At 37.7% G+C, this 19,424-nt stretch overlaps 1 protein-coding gene across 1 annotated transcript; it reads right to left on the reverse strand.

The window, feature by feature from the left end:
- Nucleotides 1–626: 626 nt before the first annotated feature.
- On the reverse strand, nucleotides 627–1,589 carry Olfr1308 (olfactory receptor 1308). Its single transcript, NM_207151.1, has one exon. The coding sequence runs from the start codon at nucleotides 1,587–1,589 to the stop codon at nucleotides 627–629; it is 963 nt and encodes a 320-aa protein (NP_997034.1).
- Nucleotides 1,590–19,424: the final 17,835 nt, after the last annotated feature.

Consider the following 19,424-nt stretch of genomic DNA (forward strand, 5'->3'; position numbering starts at 1 on the left):
TGTGTTTCAAAATTTTCCCCATTTAGCTTAATGTTGGCTATAGATTTACGGAGCACATTTATATTGAGAAATCTTCCTTCTAACATTAGCACATTCATGATTTTTATGAAGTGATGAATTTTGTTAATGGCTACCTCTGCCTTTACAGATGATTATGCAATTCTGAGTTTGAGACTATTTATGTACCAAAGAACATTTATTGATTAACGTATGTTGAACAATCCTTTTCTCTACGAATGTAGTGAAATCAATCCCAACGAATAATCTTTGAGATTTCTTGAAGTCTGCTGACAAGTATTTTGGGGCACTTGCATTTGCATGTACTCATGTAACATACAAATACACATAACTTAAAAATAAATTATTTGAAAAGAAGAGTAAAAAATGCTCCTATACCTGAAGACCTTAAAATATTCCCTCTTCTATGTCTAAGAGCTTCCTTCAGAGAGATATTTGTCTGTACAAATTTAGACTTGCTGTATTTTTGCTATATAAATAAATGCAATTCCTGTTATTCCTTACTACATGTAAGACAAAGTAGCATATATGATCATGAATACACATATCAAAATAGGCAAGAAAATATTTTTCTCAAAAATTGGTTAACAATGAACATCTATATTTAGTTAAGACTGATCAGAGTGCAAGTGTTTAATAATTTGTCTGTAACCCATTATCTGTCTAAGTACTCTCATCATTGCCATTTTCATTTCTTGATTCCTGAATGTATAGATCACTGGGTTCAGAAAGGGAGTGACGATTGCATCAAATATAGGTAGGAATTTATCCAAATGTGTGAAAGAAGAAGGCCATGTATAGATGAACATCACAGGACCAAAGAATAAGACAACCACCATAACATGAGCTGAAAGTGTAGACAAAGCCTTGGAGGAACCACTTGAAGAGTGTTTATGGACAATAAATATAATGACAACATAGGAAATGATCAGTATGAAGAAGGACCCAACCGACATGAATCCACTGTTGACTAAGACCAGTAACTTCAGTCTGTATGTGTCTATACAGGCAAGTTTGATGAACCGGGGAAAGTCACAATAGAAACTGTCCAACACATTTGGTCCACAGAATGGTAAGTTTACTACAAAAGCCAGTTGAACCAGAGAATGCATAAAGCCAACCACCCAGGAGGCCACTATAAACAAGATGCACATCCTTGGGCTCATAATGATTAGATAATGAAGAGGTTTACATATGGCCACATATCTGTCAAAGGCCATGGCTATGAGTAAAACCATCTCCACACCACCGATGAAATGAATGAAGAAGATTTGAGTGACACAACCTCTAAAAGAGATGACTTTATGCTTTCTAAAGAGATCATAAATCATCTTGGGGGCAATAACAGAAGATACACCTAAGTCAATAAAAGACAGGTTAGCCAACAGAAAGTACATTGGAGAGTGTAAATGAGGGTCAGATGCCACAGTGAAGACAATGAGAGAGTTTCCTGTCATGCTTGCTACATAAAACATGGAAGAGAAGACAAAAAGGAATAGTTGGATGTCCCAAGAGTTGGTGAGTCCCAGGAACACAAACTCTGACACCATAGACTGATTCATGCCTTCCATTGGCTTTGTGGATAGTGATACCTGAGGGGGAAAATGGGAGAAACTGTACATTATAAGTGTATAAAGAGAATAGGAGAATCTTCAAGTTGTGAGGCTATTTTTACTATAGCATTGCAACTAAACTGAATACAAAGATGTGAGCAAGTTCCAAACACAACTAATAACAAAAAATCATAAATCAGTTTAAGGTATGACTAAATACCTATAACAAAATCTTTCATCAAAAACTCAAAAGAAAACAAGGTTTAATGGCTGTTTTTTAAAGGATATTCGGACCTTGAGACTCATCCATTAAGAACACTTAGAACTATTGCAAAAGACCTTAGTTTTGTTCTTGGCAGCCATGTCAAGCAGCTTACAGCAGTTATAGCTGTAAGGAATTCAAGTCCAGAGAATCAAAAAATACCTCCTCATTTCCATGAGGTTTCCACAAGCATAGAGCATAAACTTGGGCACAAAGACACATACACAATTTTTAAATGAACCTTTATGAGGAAGATTTAAAAGCAAAGTTTACAATTTGTTTTGTCCTATCACTTCACAACTCCAGTCAATCTTTAATGTTATATAATCAAATTGTTGATGGCAATGTAAATTAACACATCAATTTCTTTAAAAAAAAGTATCAAGATGCTTTAAATACTAAAGTCAAGACTAGATTTGCAACACAGTATTGATATGTTTATTTAATATATTTAAGACCCTGAATTTTCCTCAATGTGCAATACAAAAAAAGAACTGAACAGATTTTAAGGTAGAACAAATACAAGAGAAAATATTAAAATAGAATTACCATATAATATAAAAATTCTCACTTTAAGGGTATAAATACGGAAGAAAACATCATGTCAAATATGCTTTTCCATTTTCATTGAAGCATTTTTTATAAAAATTATGATCAACAACCTTTATTCATTTAGCATTGATAGACACATGGATTATAAACACACATACATATACAATAATGTAGGAGTATTTCTTCATAACTCTATTGGAATACCTATCCGCCATTCAGTAATGCATTACATTATTCACATAATTTTATTGACCAAAAACAACATTTCAAATGTAAAATTAGTGTATTTGTTCTCCTAGAACACCATGTCTAATTTTAGTATCCAATACAAATTTAATTCATTGAATAATTCTCAATAAAACAGCAACCCCTATACAGTTTAATTTGCATTTGTCTTCTCATTAGTACATTCCAAAGTTTAGAATCAGAAGATCCAGAATATGGGAGAAAATAAGTATTTGCACGCAAACTTTATATGCCCCAGTACAGGGGAACACCAGGGCCAAAAAGTGAGAATGGGTGGGTATGGGAGTGGGGGAGAGGGTATGGGGGATTTTTGGGATAGCATTGGAAATGTAATTGAGGAAAATACATAATAAAAAAATATTTTTAAAAAAAGCAAAGCAATAAACAAAAAATAAATGGATTTATCAAAAATTTAAAAAAAAAAACTTCAAAGAAAATCATTGAGAAAGTGAAAAGATAAGCCACAAAACTATTTGCAAATATTTAAAAGTACTTGCAAATAACCTTAAATCTGATAAGAAACTTATATTTGCAGTCCAACCTTCTACCCAAAATTTGTCCTGCCTACAAGAAGTACAGGGACAAAGATGGAGCAGAGACTGAGGGAATGGACAACCTATAACTAGCCCAACTTTAGACCTATCCCATGAACAGAAACAATCCCTTATACTATTAATTATTAATACTCTGTTATGCTTATAGACAGGAACCTAGCATAACTGCCCTCTGAGAGGTTCCACCAAGCAGTTGACTTAAACAGATCCAAAGACCCAGAGCCAAACATAAGAGAGAGCTCGGGGACTCTTGTGGAAGAGTTGGGGGAAGGACTGAGGAACCCAGAGAGGATAGGGACTCCACATGAAGACCAACAGAGTCAACTAAACTGGACCCTTTGTGGCTCCCAGAGACTGAACCACCAAACAAAAAAGCAGCTTAATCTTCATGCAGGCCCCCCAACAACTATAGTGGGGGCTTACCCTGACTTTGTTGCTTGCTTGTGGATCTTGCTCCCCTAACTGGACTGCCTTGTCTAGCCTCAGTGGGAGAGGATGTACCAAGTCCTGGGGTAACTTGATGTACCAGGGTAGGCTGGTACCCAGAGGGGATCTCCCCTTTCTCAGAGGTGAAGAGGAAGGGGGATGGGGCAGTGGCTTGTAGGGGGGAACTAAGAGCACAGGCTTTGATATGGATGGAAAGTGAATAAATAAATATATTAATGGGAAAAAAGAAAATAAAAAGTTGTGCATTTATGTTCTTAAACCACTTAAAATATATATGATTATACACTATTAATGATTGTATAGAGTTGTGAAGTGATAGAAAAAAGTAAATTGTAAACTTTGTTTTAATATTTCTAACTCTTCCCTAAGCTTGCCTTAAGCATGCTTCCTCTGATTCTTTGTCTTCTTTACTCCTCTTGCTTTAAAGTTCCCCTCCTGACCTGTTCCTGATTTGCAAGCTAGCTTAATTAACTTCTCTCTCTCTCTCTCTCTCTCTCTCTCTCTCTCTCTCTCTCTCTCTCTCTCTCTCTAAGTATATAACCGGAAAAAGAAAATGGGAAAGCTTACTGTAAATTAGGCATAAAATATTTGAATTATGATTTTATCTCCCCCAATTAAATCTCTATGTATTTTAACTTTGCAGATTGTTTCAAGGTTTTCCTTAAACCTAACCAAATTTCTTAAAATTGGTTTGGAACATACTACACTTATTTAATTGTTACAGAGATATAAATAGTCCTTATATCTTTTCAAATAAGTATTTATGAGACTGTCACCTCATGCTTCTTTAAAATCCTTCCTGATCAGATCACTGATCATAATCCAATGAATACAGAAACTCTAGCTATAAACCACAGATAAAAACAAGAAAATAAATTACACTTTTGGTATTAAGTACCATCTTGTTTTGAAATTTAAAACTGACATTCTATCAGAATGCCTGTTTTCAGCACTAGGACTTGGCTATATGTTAAAATTTACTTCTCATCAGGCATTTATGACATTCTCCCATAGAATGGAATACATGAATATTTCTGATAAATTTGTTCCTGTTTTACATAATTCATCAGATATTTCACGGAAGGATAGTAGTTCATTCCCACCTATGTTTAAAAGCCAGTTAAGAGATAGGTACAAATGTCCCCTTTTATTTCCATGTATTACCGTTATTTTTCTTAGTTTTCGGTTCATAGAATATTAGATGATTCATCCAGTCAATGATTAGTGAGCATAGAATGCTTAATTATAACATAAACTTAGAGGAAAATAACATTAAGTTGTTTGATTTCTCAAGGCCATTTACAATGTGGTTCTAGCTCAAAGGCTGTCAGGTACTTAGCCTTTTCCAGTACTTCAATTGATGTTTAATGACTGTTCTCCTATGCTGTTCAGTTCCTTTTCCTGACTGCTCTCTGCTTTGCTCTGTGCTCCCACAAACACATTCCTTTAGAATGCAACTCGTGTCCACCACAGTTCCAAGCACAAACTCACATCTGACAATAATCAATTCAAGCATTGCGAAGTTTACTTCTACCTGTTTATTACCTGAATGAGAACATGAGCATCTTGGCATAGTTCAGGGTCCCTGTGTCCTCTCAATTAAAGTGCCAAACAGAATCTTCCATTAGGGAGAAAAGAAGCCAATTATACACCTCAAGAGGCTGCTGACCAAGAGGTGCTGTAAAAACATCGTAATTTAGAAGGATCACATGGATAAAGGATTTTCTACTCTGGAGACTTACTTGGTGTGGCCTTTGTCACAAAAAAAATATTTATAACTCACAGTGATACAAGGACAAAAATAGAAATGAGACTGGTTTTGTATCTTTAGCCTACATAGATATAATTACTAATAATCATTCATTACTCTTATTCCTTAATATTAGGTAAGTATATCATAAATTAATTGAAACAAACCAATGTGCTAATTATAATGTTCTTTGGGAAGTAAAATGTCTATGAAACGTTTTATTCTCAATAAAAAGTAGGTTGTATAATTACAAATATGTGCCCAGATTTAGAGGTGTAGAAGTAGATATGGTAAATAAACCTCAAAAGTGAATAAAATAACCAAAATAGTTGTTGATTGATAATAAGATAAACACTGCTACACACATTCAATCAAAGTCCTAGAAACCACTGAAGCAAAAACTGTGACTATTTCACAGCAGTAACAACGCAGTTTATCAAAGGGGTAGATAGCAGAAACGCATATAATATACTGTTGTACATATAAGTAAAAGTGAATGAAGAAGAATATAGAATTATTTTTCAATAAATACAGTAGCACACTAAAGATTTTAGAAACAATGAAGTATATTTTGGCGTAAGTTTAAGTAACTTGTAAGGAAATGGCTGCTATAAGGAACAGTATACTCATGCCAAGGATTTCAGCCTGTTAATCACCTGTTAAACCCACAAATAGCCCAGAAACAGAAACCAGGTATGACTGGAAGGGAGAACTGTTTGTACCCTTTGTTATCTTATATCCTGTAAAAGTAACTTTTATTCACCAGAAGTATTGTCTCAGAGGCTTACTGCTGAATTAGTTCTTTCTGAACTCTGACAGACTCATTCAACTTAGCTTTTCTGTTTCAAAACTCGTCTACAAGCTGAGTGCTTCAAACTGGTTTCTCTTGGCTTCTCACTAAATTGCTGTGTGTGGAAAAAAAAAACTGTCTCTGAACTCCATCAACTGAAATGCACTGACAGTATGAACTGAATGGAACTGCGTGAAACTGCACAAACTCACTGAAAGTGATTAATCACTTTGTTAGCCCATCAATTAGATGTCACTGTTTGGGATTAAAGGTATCTACTAAAGGTATATCTGTATTTCAACCAGAGGGATTAAAGGTATGTGGCATGTCTGCATATGGAAACTGCTGAATTTATTCCTGATGTTTCAGAATTAACCTTGTTATTTATGCAGCTGCAACAAACAATCAGAAATAGAAACTACCCATTATATATCACCTAAATTCAACCTCATACAGGTTTTCCATGTCCACTGGGACAAGGAAATGAGGAAATTGATCAATTATTAATAGAAAATGTGGTAAAAATCTCAAATGTTTATGAAAACACCATGTTAACATTAAAGGTTTAAAGAAAAAAATTACTATTACCTGGCAACATGCAAGGAAATTATAAGAAAATGTCCCCCTTGTTCTTTATATAACCAATTTCCATTGACCTCTGGAAGTAAGCCTAGGGATACCAAAAAGAAATGATATCTGGCAGACTGGTGTGTTTTACCTTGCAGAAATTGGAAAACTAATGTTGTACAAAATACCACTGATACATATTTAAGGTTTCAATGGACAACTGCTTTGAGTTCTGAAAAGGCTGATTCCATACTTATACATTTACTGAAAGTAATGGCTACTATGGGGATAACTGCTTGAATTAAAACTAACAATGGCCCCACATATATCTCCAACAAAATGAAGCAATTCACTACATACTACAATATAAAGCATATTACCATACAATTCTACAGTACAATCATTTGTAGAAAGGTCTAATCACACTTTAAAAGAAAAACTTATAAAATGAAAAGGAAGCACAAAAACTCTCAAGGATAAACTAAATAATGCCTGTTAACTTTAAATTTTCTGAATGGTAATAAGAACAGAACAATAGCAGCTATGAGACACTGGGTTATAGAAAAAAACTTTAAAAGTGAATCAACCTATATACTATAAGGATATATTTCAACACCATGAAAACCTGCAATAGTTTTGCTTTGAGGTCACGTGGGTTGGTTTATGTTTCTACAGGAAACGAAATTCTATGGAATACCATCAAAACGTACAAAGATTAAAACTGAGCAAGAAAAGTCTCCTGAAAACCTTAACCACTGATCTGAAAAGTTTATTGTAAATGTCTCTGTTTATAATTTGTACTAAGTGCTTGGTACAAAAAAAAAAAAAAAAAAAAAAAAAAACACAGACCTTGCCAGCGGAGTCTTGCCCAATACCCACAAGGGCCCACACAGGATTCCCCATGGGATCCTAAGACCTCTGGTGAGTGGAACACAGCCCCCGCCCCAATCCAATCACACGGAACCTGAGACTGCGGTAAATAGGGAAGCAGACTACCCGGGCCTGACCTGGGGCACAAGCCCCTTCCTCTCCACTCGAGCCCCGGGGTACCTTGCCAGCGGAGTCGCCCGACACCCGCAAGGGCCCACACAGGATTCCACACGGGATCCTAAGACCTCTAGTGAGTGGAACACAACTCCTGCCAGGAGTCCGGTTCGAACACCAGATATCTTGGTACCTTCCCTGCAAGAAGAGAGCTTGCCTGCAGAGAATACTCTGTCCAATGAAACTAAAAAGAGAGCTACCCTCCCAGGTCTGATTATAGAGGCTAACAGAGTCACCTGAAGAACAAGCTCTTAACAGAGACAACTATAACAGCTAGCTTCAGAGATTACCAGATGGCGAAAGGCAAACGTAAGAATCCTACTAACAGAAATAGAGACTACTCACCATCATCAGAACGCAGCACTCCCACCCCACCTAGTCCTGGGCACCCCAACACAACCGAAAATCTAGACCCAGATTTAAAAACATTTCTCATGATGATGATAGAGGACATCAAGAAGGACTTTCATAAGACACTTAAAGAATTACAGGAGAGCACTGCTAAAGAGTTACAGGCCCTTAAAGAAAAGCAGGAAAACACAACCAAACAGGTAGAAGTCCTTAAAGAAAAACAGGAAAACACATCCAAACAGGTGATGGAAATGAACAAAACCATACTAGAACTAAAAAAGGAGGTAGACACAATAAAGAAAACCCAAAGCGAGGCAACAATGGAGATAGAAACCCTAGGAAAGAGATCTGAAAACACAGATGAGAGCATCAGCAACAGAATACAAGAAATGGAAGAGAGAATCTCAGGTGCAGAAGATTCCATAGAGAACATCGACACAACAGTCAAAAAAATAAAAAATGCAAAAGGATCCTAACTCAAAACATCCAGGAAATCCAGGACACAATGAGAAGACCAAACCTACGGATAATAGGAATTGATGAGAATGAAGATTTTCAACTTAAAGGGCCAGCTAATATCTTCAACAAAATTATAGAAGAAAACTTCCCAAACATAAAGAAAGAGATGCCCATGATCATACAAGAAGCCTACAGAACTCCAAATAGACTGGACCAGAAAAGAAATTCCTCCTGACACATAATAATCAGAACAAAAAATGCACTAAATAAAGATAGAATATTAAAAGCAGTAAGGGAGAAAGGTCAAGTAACATATAAAGGAAGGCCTATCAGAATTACACCAGACTTTTCACCAGAGACTATGAAAGCCAGAAGAGCCTGGACAGATGTTATACCGACACTAAGAGAACACAAATGCCAGCCCAGGCTAATATACCCGGCCAAACTCTCAATTACCATAGATGGAGAAACCAAAGTATTCCACAACAAAACCAAATTCACACAATAACTTTCCACGAATCCAGCCCTTCAAAGGATAATAACAGAAAAGAAGCAATACAAGGACTGAAGTCACGCGCTAGAACAAACAAGAAATTAATCCCTCAACAAACCAAAAAGAAGACAGCCACAAGAACAGAATGCCAACTCTAACAACAAAAATAATAGGAAACAACAATTACTTTTCCTTAATATCTCTTAATATCAATGGACTCGATTCCCCAATAAAAAGACATAGACTAACAGACTGGCTACACAAACAGGACCCAACATTCTGCTGCTTACAGGAAACCCATCTCAGGGAAAAAGACAGAGTGAAAGGCTGAAAAACAATTTTCCAAGCAAATGGTCTGAAGAAACAAGCTGGAGTAGCCATTCTAATATCAGATAAAATCGACTTCCAACCCAAAGGTATCAAAAAAGACAAGGAGGGACACTTCATACTCATCAAAGGTAAAATCCTCCAAGAGGAACTCTCAATTCTGAATATCTACGCTCCAAATGCAAGGGCAGCAACATTCATTGAAGACACTTTAGTAAAGCTCAAAGCACACATTGAACCTCACACAATAATAGTGGGAGACTTCAACACACCACTTTCATCAATAGACAGATCGTGGAAACAGAAACTAAACAGGGACACAGTGAAACTAACAGAAGTTATGAAACAAATGGACCTGATAGACATCTACAGAACATTTTATCCTAAAACAAAAGGATATACCTTCTTCTCAGCACCTCACGGGACCTTCTCCAAAATTGACAATATAATTGGTCACAAAACAGGCCTCAACAGATACAAAAATATTGAAATTGTCCCATGTATCCTATCAGACCACCATGGCCTAAGACTGATCTTCAATAACAACATAAATAATGGAAAGCCAACATTCACGTGGAAACTGAACAACACTCTTCTCAATGATACCTTGGTCAAGGAAGGAATAAAGAAAGAAATTAAAGACTTTTTAGAGTTTAAGGAAAATGAAGCCACAACGTACCCAAACCTTTGGGACACAATGAAAGCATTTCTAAGAGGGAAACTCAGAGCTCTGAGTGCCTCCAAGAAGAAACGGGAGAGAGCACATACTAGCAGCTTGACAACACATCTAAAAGCTCTAGAAAAAAAGGAAGCAAATTCACCCAAGAGGAGTAGACGGCAGGAAATAATCAAACTCAGGGGTGAAATAAACCAAGTGGAAACAAGAAGAACTATTCAAAGAATTAACCAAACGAGGAGTTGGTTCTTTGAGAAAATCAACAAGATAGATAAACCCTTAGCTAGACTCACTAGAGGGAACAGGGACAAAATCCTAATTCACAAAATCAGAAATGAAAAGGGAGACATAACAACAGATCCTGAAGAAATCCAAAACACCGTCAGATCCTTCTACAAAAGGCTATACTCAACAAAACTGGAAAACCGGGACGAAATGGACAAATTTCTGGACAGATACCAGGTACCAAAGTTGAATCAGGACCAAGTTGACCTTCTAAACAGTCCCATATCCACTAAAGAAATATAAGCAGTTATTAATAGTCTCCCAGCCAAAAAAAAGCCCAGGACCAGACGGGTTTAGTGCAGAGTTCTATCAGACCTTCAAAGAAGATCTAATTCCAACTCTGCACAAACTATTTCACAAGATAGAAGTAGAAGGTACTCTACCCTACTCATTTTATGAAGCCACTATTACTCTGATGCCTAATCCACAGAAAGACCCAACAAAGATAGAAAACTTCAGACCAATTTCTCTTATGAATATCGATGCAAAAATACTTCATAAAATTCTTGCTAACCGAATCCAAGAACACATTAAAGCAATCATCCATCCTGACCAAGTAGGTTTTAATCCAAGGATGCAGGGATGGTTTAATATACGAAAAACCATCAATGTAATCCATTATATAAACAAACTCAAAGACAAAAACCACATGATCATCTCGTTAGATGTAGAAAAAGCATTTGACGAGATCCAACACCCATTCATGATAAAAGTTTTGGAAAGATCAGGAATTCAAGGCCCATACCTAAACATGATAAAAGCAATCTACAGCAAACCAGTAACCAACATCAAAGTAAATGGAGAGAAGCTGGGAGCAATGCCACTAAAATCAGGGACTAGACAAGGCTGCCCACTTTCTCCCTACCTTTTCAACATAGTACTTGAAGTATTAGCCAGAGGAATTCAACAACAAAAGGAGATCAAGGGGATACAAATTGGAAAAGAGGAAGTCAAAATATCACTTTTTGCAGATGATATGATAGTATATATAAGTGACCCTAAAAATTCCACCAGAGAACTCCTAAACCTGATAAACAGCTTCGGTGAAGTAGCTGGATATAAAATTAACTCAAACAAGTCAATGGCCTTTCTCTACACAAAGAATAAACAGGCTGAGAAAGAAATTAGGGAAACAACACCCTTCTCAATAGTCACAAATAATATAAAATATCTCGGCGTGACTCTAACTAAGAAAGTGAAAGATCTGTATGATAAAAACTTCGAGTCTCTGAAGAAAGAAAGAAGATCTCAGAAGATGGAAAGATCTCCCATGCTCATGGATTGGCAGGATCAACATTGTAAAAATGGCTATCTTGCCAAAAGCAATCTACAGATTCAATGCAATCCCCATCAAAATTCCAACTCAATTCTTCAACAAATTAGAAGGAGCAATTTGCAAATTCATCTGGAATAACAAAAAACCTAGGATAGCAAAAACTCTTCTCAAGGATAAAAGAACCTCTGGTGAAATCACCATGTCTGACCTAAAGCTTTACTACAGAGCAATTGTGATAAAAACTGCATGGTACTGGTATAGAGACAGACCAGTAGACCAATGGAATAGAATTGAAGACCCAGAAATGAACCAACACACCTATGGTCACTTGATCTTCGACAAGGGAGCTAAAACCATCCAGTGGAAGAAAGACAGCATTTTCAACAATTGGTGCTGGCACAACTGGTTGTTATCATGTAGAAGAATGCGAATTGATCCATACTTATCTCCTTGTACTAAGGTCAAATCTAAGTGGATCAAGGAACTTCACACAAAACCAGAGACACTGAAACTTATAGAGGAGAAAGTGGGGAAAAACCTTGAAGATATGGGCACAGGGGAAAAATTCCTGAACAGAACAGCAATGGCTTGTGCTGTAAGATCGAGAATTGACAAATGGGACCTCATGAAACTCCAAAGTTTCTGCAAGGCAAAAGACACCGTCAATAAGACAAAAAGACCACCAACAGATTGGGAAAGGATCTTTACCTATCCTAAATCAGATAGGGGACTAATATCCAACATATATAGAGAACTCAAGAAGGTGGACTTCAGAAAATCAAATAACCCCATTAAAAAATGGGGCTCAGAACTGAACAAAGAATTCTCACCTGAGGAATACCGAATGGCAGAGAAGCACCTGAAAAAATGTTCAACATCCTTAATCATCAGGGAAATGCAAATCTAAACAACCCTGAGATTCCACCTCACACCAGTCAGAATGGCTAAGATCAAAAATTCAGGTGACAGCAGATGCTGGCGAGGATGTGGAGAAAGAGGAACACTCCTCCATTGTTGGTAGGATTGCAGGCTTGTACAACCACTCTGGAAATCAGTCTGGCGGTTCCTCAGAAAATTGGACATAGTACTACCGGAGGATCCAGCAATACCTCTCCTGGGCATATATCCAGAAGATGCCCCAACTGGTAAGAAGGACACATGCTCCACTATGTTCATAGCAGCCTTATTTATAATAGCCAGAAGCTGGAAAGAACCCAGATGCCCCTCAACAGAGGAGTAGATACAGAAAATGTGGTACATCTACACAATGGAGTACTACTCAGCTATTAAAAAGAATGAATTTATGAAATTCCTAGCCAAATGGATGGACCTGGAGGGCATCATCCTGAGTGAGGTAACACATTCACAAAGGAACTCACACAATATGTACTCACTGATAAGTGGATATTAGCCCAAAACCTAGGATACCCAAGATATAAGATACAATTTCCTAAACACATGAAACTCAAGAAAAATGAAGACTGAAGTGTGGACACTATGCCCCTCCTTAGAAGTGGGAACAAAACACCCATGGAAGGAGTTACAGAGACAAAGTTTGGAGCTGAGATGAAAGGATGGACCATGTAGGGACTGCCATATCCAGGGATCCACCCCATAATCAGCATCCAAACTCTGACACCATTGTATACACTAGCAAGATTTTATCGAAAGGACCCAGATGTAGCTGTCTCTTGTGAGACTATTCCGGGGCCTAGCAAACACAGAAGTGGATGCTCACAGTCAGCTAATGGATGGATCACAGGGCTCCCAATGGAGGAGCTAGAGAAAGTACCCAAGGAGCTAAAGGGATCTGCAACCCTAAAGGTGGATCAACATTATGAACTAACCAGTACCCCGGAGCTCTTGACTCTAGCTGCATATGTATCAAAAGATGGCCTAGGCGGCCATCACTGGAAAGAGAGGCCCATTGGACACGCAAACTTTATATGCCCCAGTACAGGGGAACGCCAGGGCCAAAAAGGGGGAGTGGGTGAGTAGGGGAAGGGGGGTGGGTGGGTATGGGTTACTTTTGGTATAGCATTGGAAATGTAAATGAGCTAAATACCTAATAAAAAAATGGAAAAGGAAAAAAAATAAGATAAAAAAAAAAAAGAAATGGGAACAAAACACCCATGGAAGGAGGTACAGAGACAAAATTTGGAGCTGTGACGAAAGGATGGACCATGTAGTGATTGCCATATGCAGGAATCCATCCCATAATCAGCTTCCAAATGCTGACACCATTGCATACACTAGCAAGATTTTGCTGAAAGGACCCAGATATAGCTCTCTCTTTTGAGACTATGCCGGGGCCTAGCAAACACAGAAGTGGATGATCACAGTCAGCTATTGGATGGGTCACACGACCCCCATTGGAGGAGCTAGAGAAATTACCCAAGGAGCTAAAGGGAACTGCAACCCTATAGGTGGAACAACAATATGAACTAACCAGTACCCCGGAGCTCTTGTCTTTAGCTGCATATGTATCAAAAGATGGCCTAGGCGGCCATCACTGCAAAGAGAGGCCCATTGGACTTGCAAACTTTATATGCCCCAGTACAGGGGAATGTCAGGGCCAAAAAGGGGGAGTGGGTGGGTAGGGGACTGGGGGGGTTGGGTATGGGGGACCTTTGGGATAGCATTGAAAATGTAAAAGAAGAAAATACCTAATTAAAAAATAAAAATAAAAATAAAGAATACAAAAAAAAAGAAATTTTATCTAATGTGCATAAAAATAAAAAAAATAAAAGAAGTGGGAACAAAACACCCTTGGAAGGAGTTACAGAGACAAAGTTTGGAGCTGAGATGAAAGGATGGACCATGTAGAGACTGCCATATCCAGGGATCCACCCCATAATCAGCATCCAAACTCTGACACCATTGCATACACTAGCAAGATTTTATCGAAAGGACCCAGATGTAGCTGTCTCTTGTGAGACTATTCCGGGGCCTAGCAAACACAGAAGTGGATGCTCACAGTCAGCTAATGGATGGATCACAGGGCTCCCAATGGAGGAGCTAGAGAAAGTACCCAAGGAGCTAAAGGGATCTGCAACCCTATAGATGGAACAACATTATGAACTAACCAGTACCCCGGAGCTCTTGACTCTAGCTGCATATGTATCAAAAGATGGCCTAGGCGGCCATCACTGGAAAGAGAGGCCCATTGGACACGCAAACTTTATATGCCCCAGTACAGGGGAACGCCAGGGCCAAAAAGGGGGAGTGGGTGGGTAGTGGAGTGGGGGTGGGTGGCTATGGGGGACTTTTGGTATAGCATTGGAAATGTAAATGAGCTAAATACCTAATAAAAATGGAAAAGAAAAAAAAACCACAGAGAGAGAGAGAGAGAGAGAGAGAGAGAACAATTAATGTCTTAAAACAGAAAGGGGGAAATGTAGTGAGGATTTTGGCTTCTTTAAAAACACAGAAATGTTACTTGAATATGTTTTTCTTTTAATCCCAGGTTTGAGATTTGAGGCTGCTTCATATTCTCCACAGCAGCTAACTATGATTTGTCTTGTGCTCTGGCAGGGACTTGATTTTGTCACCTGAAGATAGTTTACATTTGGAGTTCTGGAGACACTTTAGAGGGTATATAAATATCAGCACCCTGAGAGAAGCAATGCTGCTACTACTGCTGGTTGATGGTTGATGGTTGATGGTTGATGGTTGATGGTTGATGGTTGATGGTTGATGGTTGATGGTTGATGGTTGGTTGATGGTTGATGGTTGGTTGAGGTTGGTGGTTGGTGGTTGGTGGTTGGTGGTTGGTGGTTGGTGGATGGTGGATGGTAGATGGTGGATGGTCGTCACTAGTTGAAGATATCCTGACAGTGAAGATTTGACTTGCCCCAAAGATCTCAATGCCTCTAATTAGCAGGAAGTATTCTAATGATACTGATCCCCCTTTCTCCTGTCTTTCTCTCCTACCTGGTGTTGTGAGATTAGAATGATTAAGAAGGGCAGTAGAGAAAAGAACACAACAAAATAGCCAAAAGTCAGACTACAGGCCAGAGGACAACAGTTGGGTCCAGGTCTTTCCTTTCACCATGCAGAATGCAGGGATTTGACTCAATTATGATCTTAGAACTTCCAGTTTGGTATCAAGTGCCTGAACTTGGTAAGACATTTCCCTGGACTTTGATTCTTTTTTTTTAAACCTGTGAAATACATATCTCTTTTCTTGGAGTATTTTCAACAATAAATATGTAATATATTGCAGTCTTTAAGTAGTTAGAAACAAGGCAAATAATCTTTTAAGTTCTACTACCCATCTACTAAAGAAATATTTGGTACAAAAAATTGGAAATTGTGGGAGGGATGGGTAGCTGAACTATAGAGAACTTAATTATTTTGTATAAGGTCTGGTTTGATCTCTAGCACTGCAAAGGAAAAAATAATAAAAGGTAAAAATAAAATGAAATAAAATAAAACATTCTATTAATGAAATTATTCCTATTTCCAACGCACTTGAAGACATGGTCTCAATTCCAACCATTTGAAACAACAGAAATGTTCTTAGGGATGAGTTTTTAACTCACAGAGGAAATCACCTAGAGCTGAAAAAAAGGTAGAATCTGAATTTGAGGAAAGACTCAAATCTGAGTATAGAAGTTTCAATTAAGCACAGTGGGTGAAGGTGATGAGATTGAAACCATAACAGGAGAATTGGGAGGACATGTGCACCTGACACTACCAACAACACCAATAGTACTTCCAAAAAGATAAAAACTATCTACTGACTTATTTTCATTGGAACACATCAACAGAGTGGAGAAAATAAACCTAACTCTCTAAGTGTATTTGATGCTGAGGACCAGTAAGGAGGAAATAAAAAGTGTTGGTGAGGAAAATAGTTTACGTATTTCTTTAAAGTATATCACGAGGAACGAGGTAGTAACCAAGAAAAGGAGGAAAGGTGTAGTAATATTCCATGCTCATAGGATTGTCATGTAATAAATACTATATAAAACCAGCAAAAAAATCAAATAAAAAAACCCTTCTTTTATTAATGATGTAACTGTAAATCTCAACAACCCAAGGCTTATGAGTAATACACTCCAGAATATACTTGGGAGTGTACAGCAGACAAAAGCAAATGACTTTATTATAATATTAAATCCCGTTCTGCAGCAAATATTTTCATGCTTGTTTCAGGAGCATGACACTGTGCTTCCTGATTTGTCACTCCTTAAATCCTTAGATGGCTTTGTTGATGTAGCTCAACTAAAACCAAGGTTATATAAACCAATGGCCACAGAGATCTACACAAGGGAAAATGGGTCTATTCTCTGTAAGTAAAACAATTAGGTGATCCTTATATTGTTTATTTTTCTTATTTTTGTATGGATACACAAACTTGAGGGGGGAGCGCGTTCTGTATTTGTCTGAAATCAAGATGATTGTTCTTACTTTTGTGGAAAAGATGAACTGTGAAATACCTTTGATGGGACATTTGTCTTGTTTTGCTTTGCTTTGCTTTGCTTTGATCTGATTTGATTTGATTTGATTTGATTTGATTTGATTTGATTTGATTTGATTTGATTTGTCTGTCAATTTTTTCAATGGAATCCTGGCTTTAAAGATTATGAAAACAATGAGCAGCCTTTAATTCAGCACTGTCATTATTCTATACGCTGTGTGTTACTTTTGCTTTTTGTATAATGTTCATAAACTGAAAGCAGTCATAGTTCCTAGGAAAATAAACAGAGGTCTGCCTGGCTCTGCCTCCCAAGAACTGGGAATAAAGGTGAAGGCCACCATGCTCGGCCTCTCCTTGTACTCCCTAGGCTATAGAAATCTCAGCAATCCGCATGCTCAGTCTCACAAGTTCTAAGATTTCATATGTGTGCCACCATGCTCTGTGAATTTCAATTTTTAATATACTTTTTGGGTTATAAATTAAATAATTATAATAAAGAAGAGTAGAAAATCATGCTGAATCTTTCCAATTTTATGAGGTCCCATTTATCAATTCTTGATTGTAGAGCATGTGCCATTGGAGTTCTGTTTAGAAAATGTCTACCTCTGTCAATGAATTCAAGGTTCTTTCCTACTTTCTCTTCTATTAGATTTAGTCTATCTGGTTTTATGTTGAGGTCCTTGATCCACTGAGACGTCAGCTTTGTGCTAGATGACAAATATGGGTTTATTTTCAGTTTTCTACATATTGGCAGCCAGATAGAGCAGCATCCTTTATTGCAGATGCTTTCTTTTTTCCCTTGTATATGTTTGGCTTCTTTGTCAAAGATCAAGTGCCATGTATGATTTTATTTCTGGATCTTCAATTCTAGTCCATTGATCAATGTGTCTGTCCCTGTACCAATACCATGCAGTTTCTATCACTATTGCTCTGTAGTAAAGCTTAAGGTCAGGGAATTCCCCCAGCCATTCTTTTACTGTTAAATATTGTTCTCGTTATTCTGGGTTTTTTACCTTTCCAGATGAATTTGAGAATTGTTCTTTCCATGTCTTTGAAGAATTGTGTTGGGATTTTGATGAGGATTACATTGAATCTGTAGATTCCCTTTGATAGGGTGCCAATTTTTACTATGTTAATTCTGCCAATCCATGAGCATGGGAAATCTTTCCATTTTCTGAGATCTTCTTCGATTTCTTTCTTGAGATACTTGAGGTCATTATCATACAGGTCTTTTACTTGTTTGGTTAGAGTTACCCCAAGATATTTTACAATATTTATGGCTATTGTGAAGGGAGTTGTTTCCCTAATTTATTTCTCAGTCTGTATATCATTTGTACAAAGGAAGGCTACTGATTTATTTGAGTTAATTTTATATCCAGCCACTTTGCTGAAGTCATTTATCAGATGGAGACATTCTCTGGTAGAGTTTTTGGGATTGTTTATGTATACTATCATACCATCTGAAAATAGTGATACTTTATTTCTTCTTTGCCAGTTTGTATCCCTTTGATCTCTTTTTGTTGTCTTATTGTTCTAGCTAGCACTTCAAGTGCTATATTCAATAGATATGGGGAAAGTGGGCACCCTTGTCTTGTCCCTGATTTTAGTGGGATTACTTCAAGTATGTCTCCATTTAATTTGATATTGGCTGTTGGTTTGCTAGATATTGCTTTTATTATGTTTAGGTATGGGCCTTGAATTCCTAATCTCTGCAATACTTTTAACATGAAGGTGTGTTGTATTTTGTCAAATGCTTTTTCTGCATCTAAGGAGATAAAAGCAAACACAAAAGGGAAGGGAAGGAGGAACCTGGGAGAGAAAGGGGATAGGGGTTGGGAAGAGGGGAACATGATTTGGTATTGGGTGCTGAAAAAAAAAAAACCTGAAAGCCGGCCAGCAGAAAGAATGGAAACAGGCAAACTAGGGAGGTAGGAGATTGGAGGAACCCTCCATAACGTACCAGAGACCTGGGAGATGAGAGACTCTAAGGACTCAAAGGGAGGGACCTTAGATAAAATGCCCTCATAGGGGAGAAGGAACTTATAGATCCCATCTCCAGCAGAAAGACAAGGCATCAAGTGAGGGATGGTGTTGCCACCCCACAGTCAAAACTCTGATCCATAACTGTTCTTGTCTTAAAGAACTGCAGAGATGGAATCAGAGAGGAATCTGAGGAAAGAAGGTCCAGTGACAGGCCCAAAGTGGGATCCAGCTCTAGGGGAAGCCCCAAGGCCTGACACTATTACTGAGGCTATGGAGTGCTCACAAAAAAGGGACCTATCATGACTGCCCTCTGAAAGACCCAACAAGCAGCTGAATGAGTCAGAGGCAGATATTTGCACCCAACCA

Source organism: Mus musculus, chromosome 2 (genome assembly GCF_000001635.26).
Source record: "Mus musculus strain C57BL/6J chromosome 2, GRCm38.p6 C57BL/6J".
Classification (NCBI taxonomy): domain Eukaryota; kingdom Metazoa; phylum Chordata; class Mammalia; order Rodentia; family Muridae; genus Mus; species Mus musculus.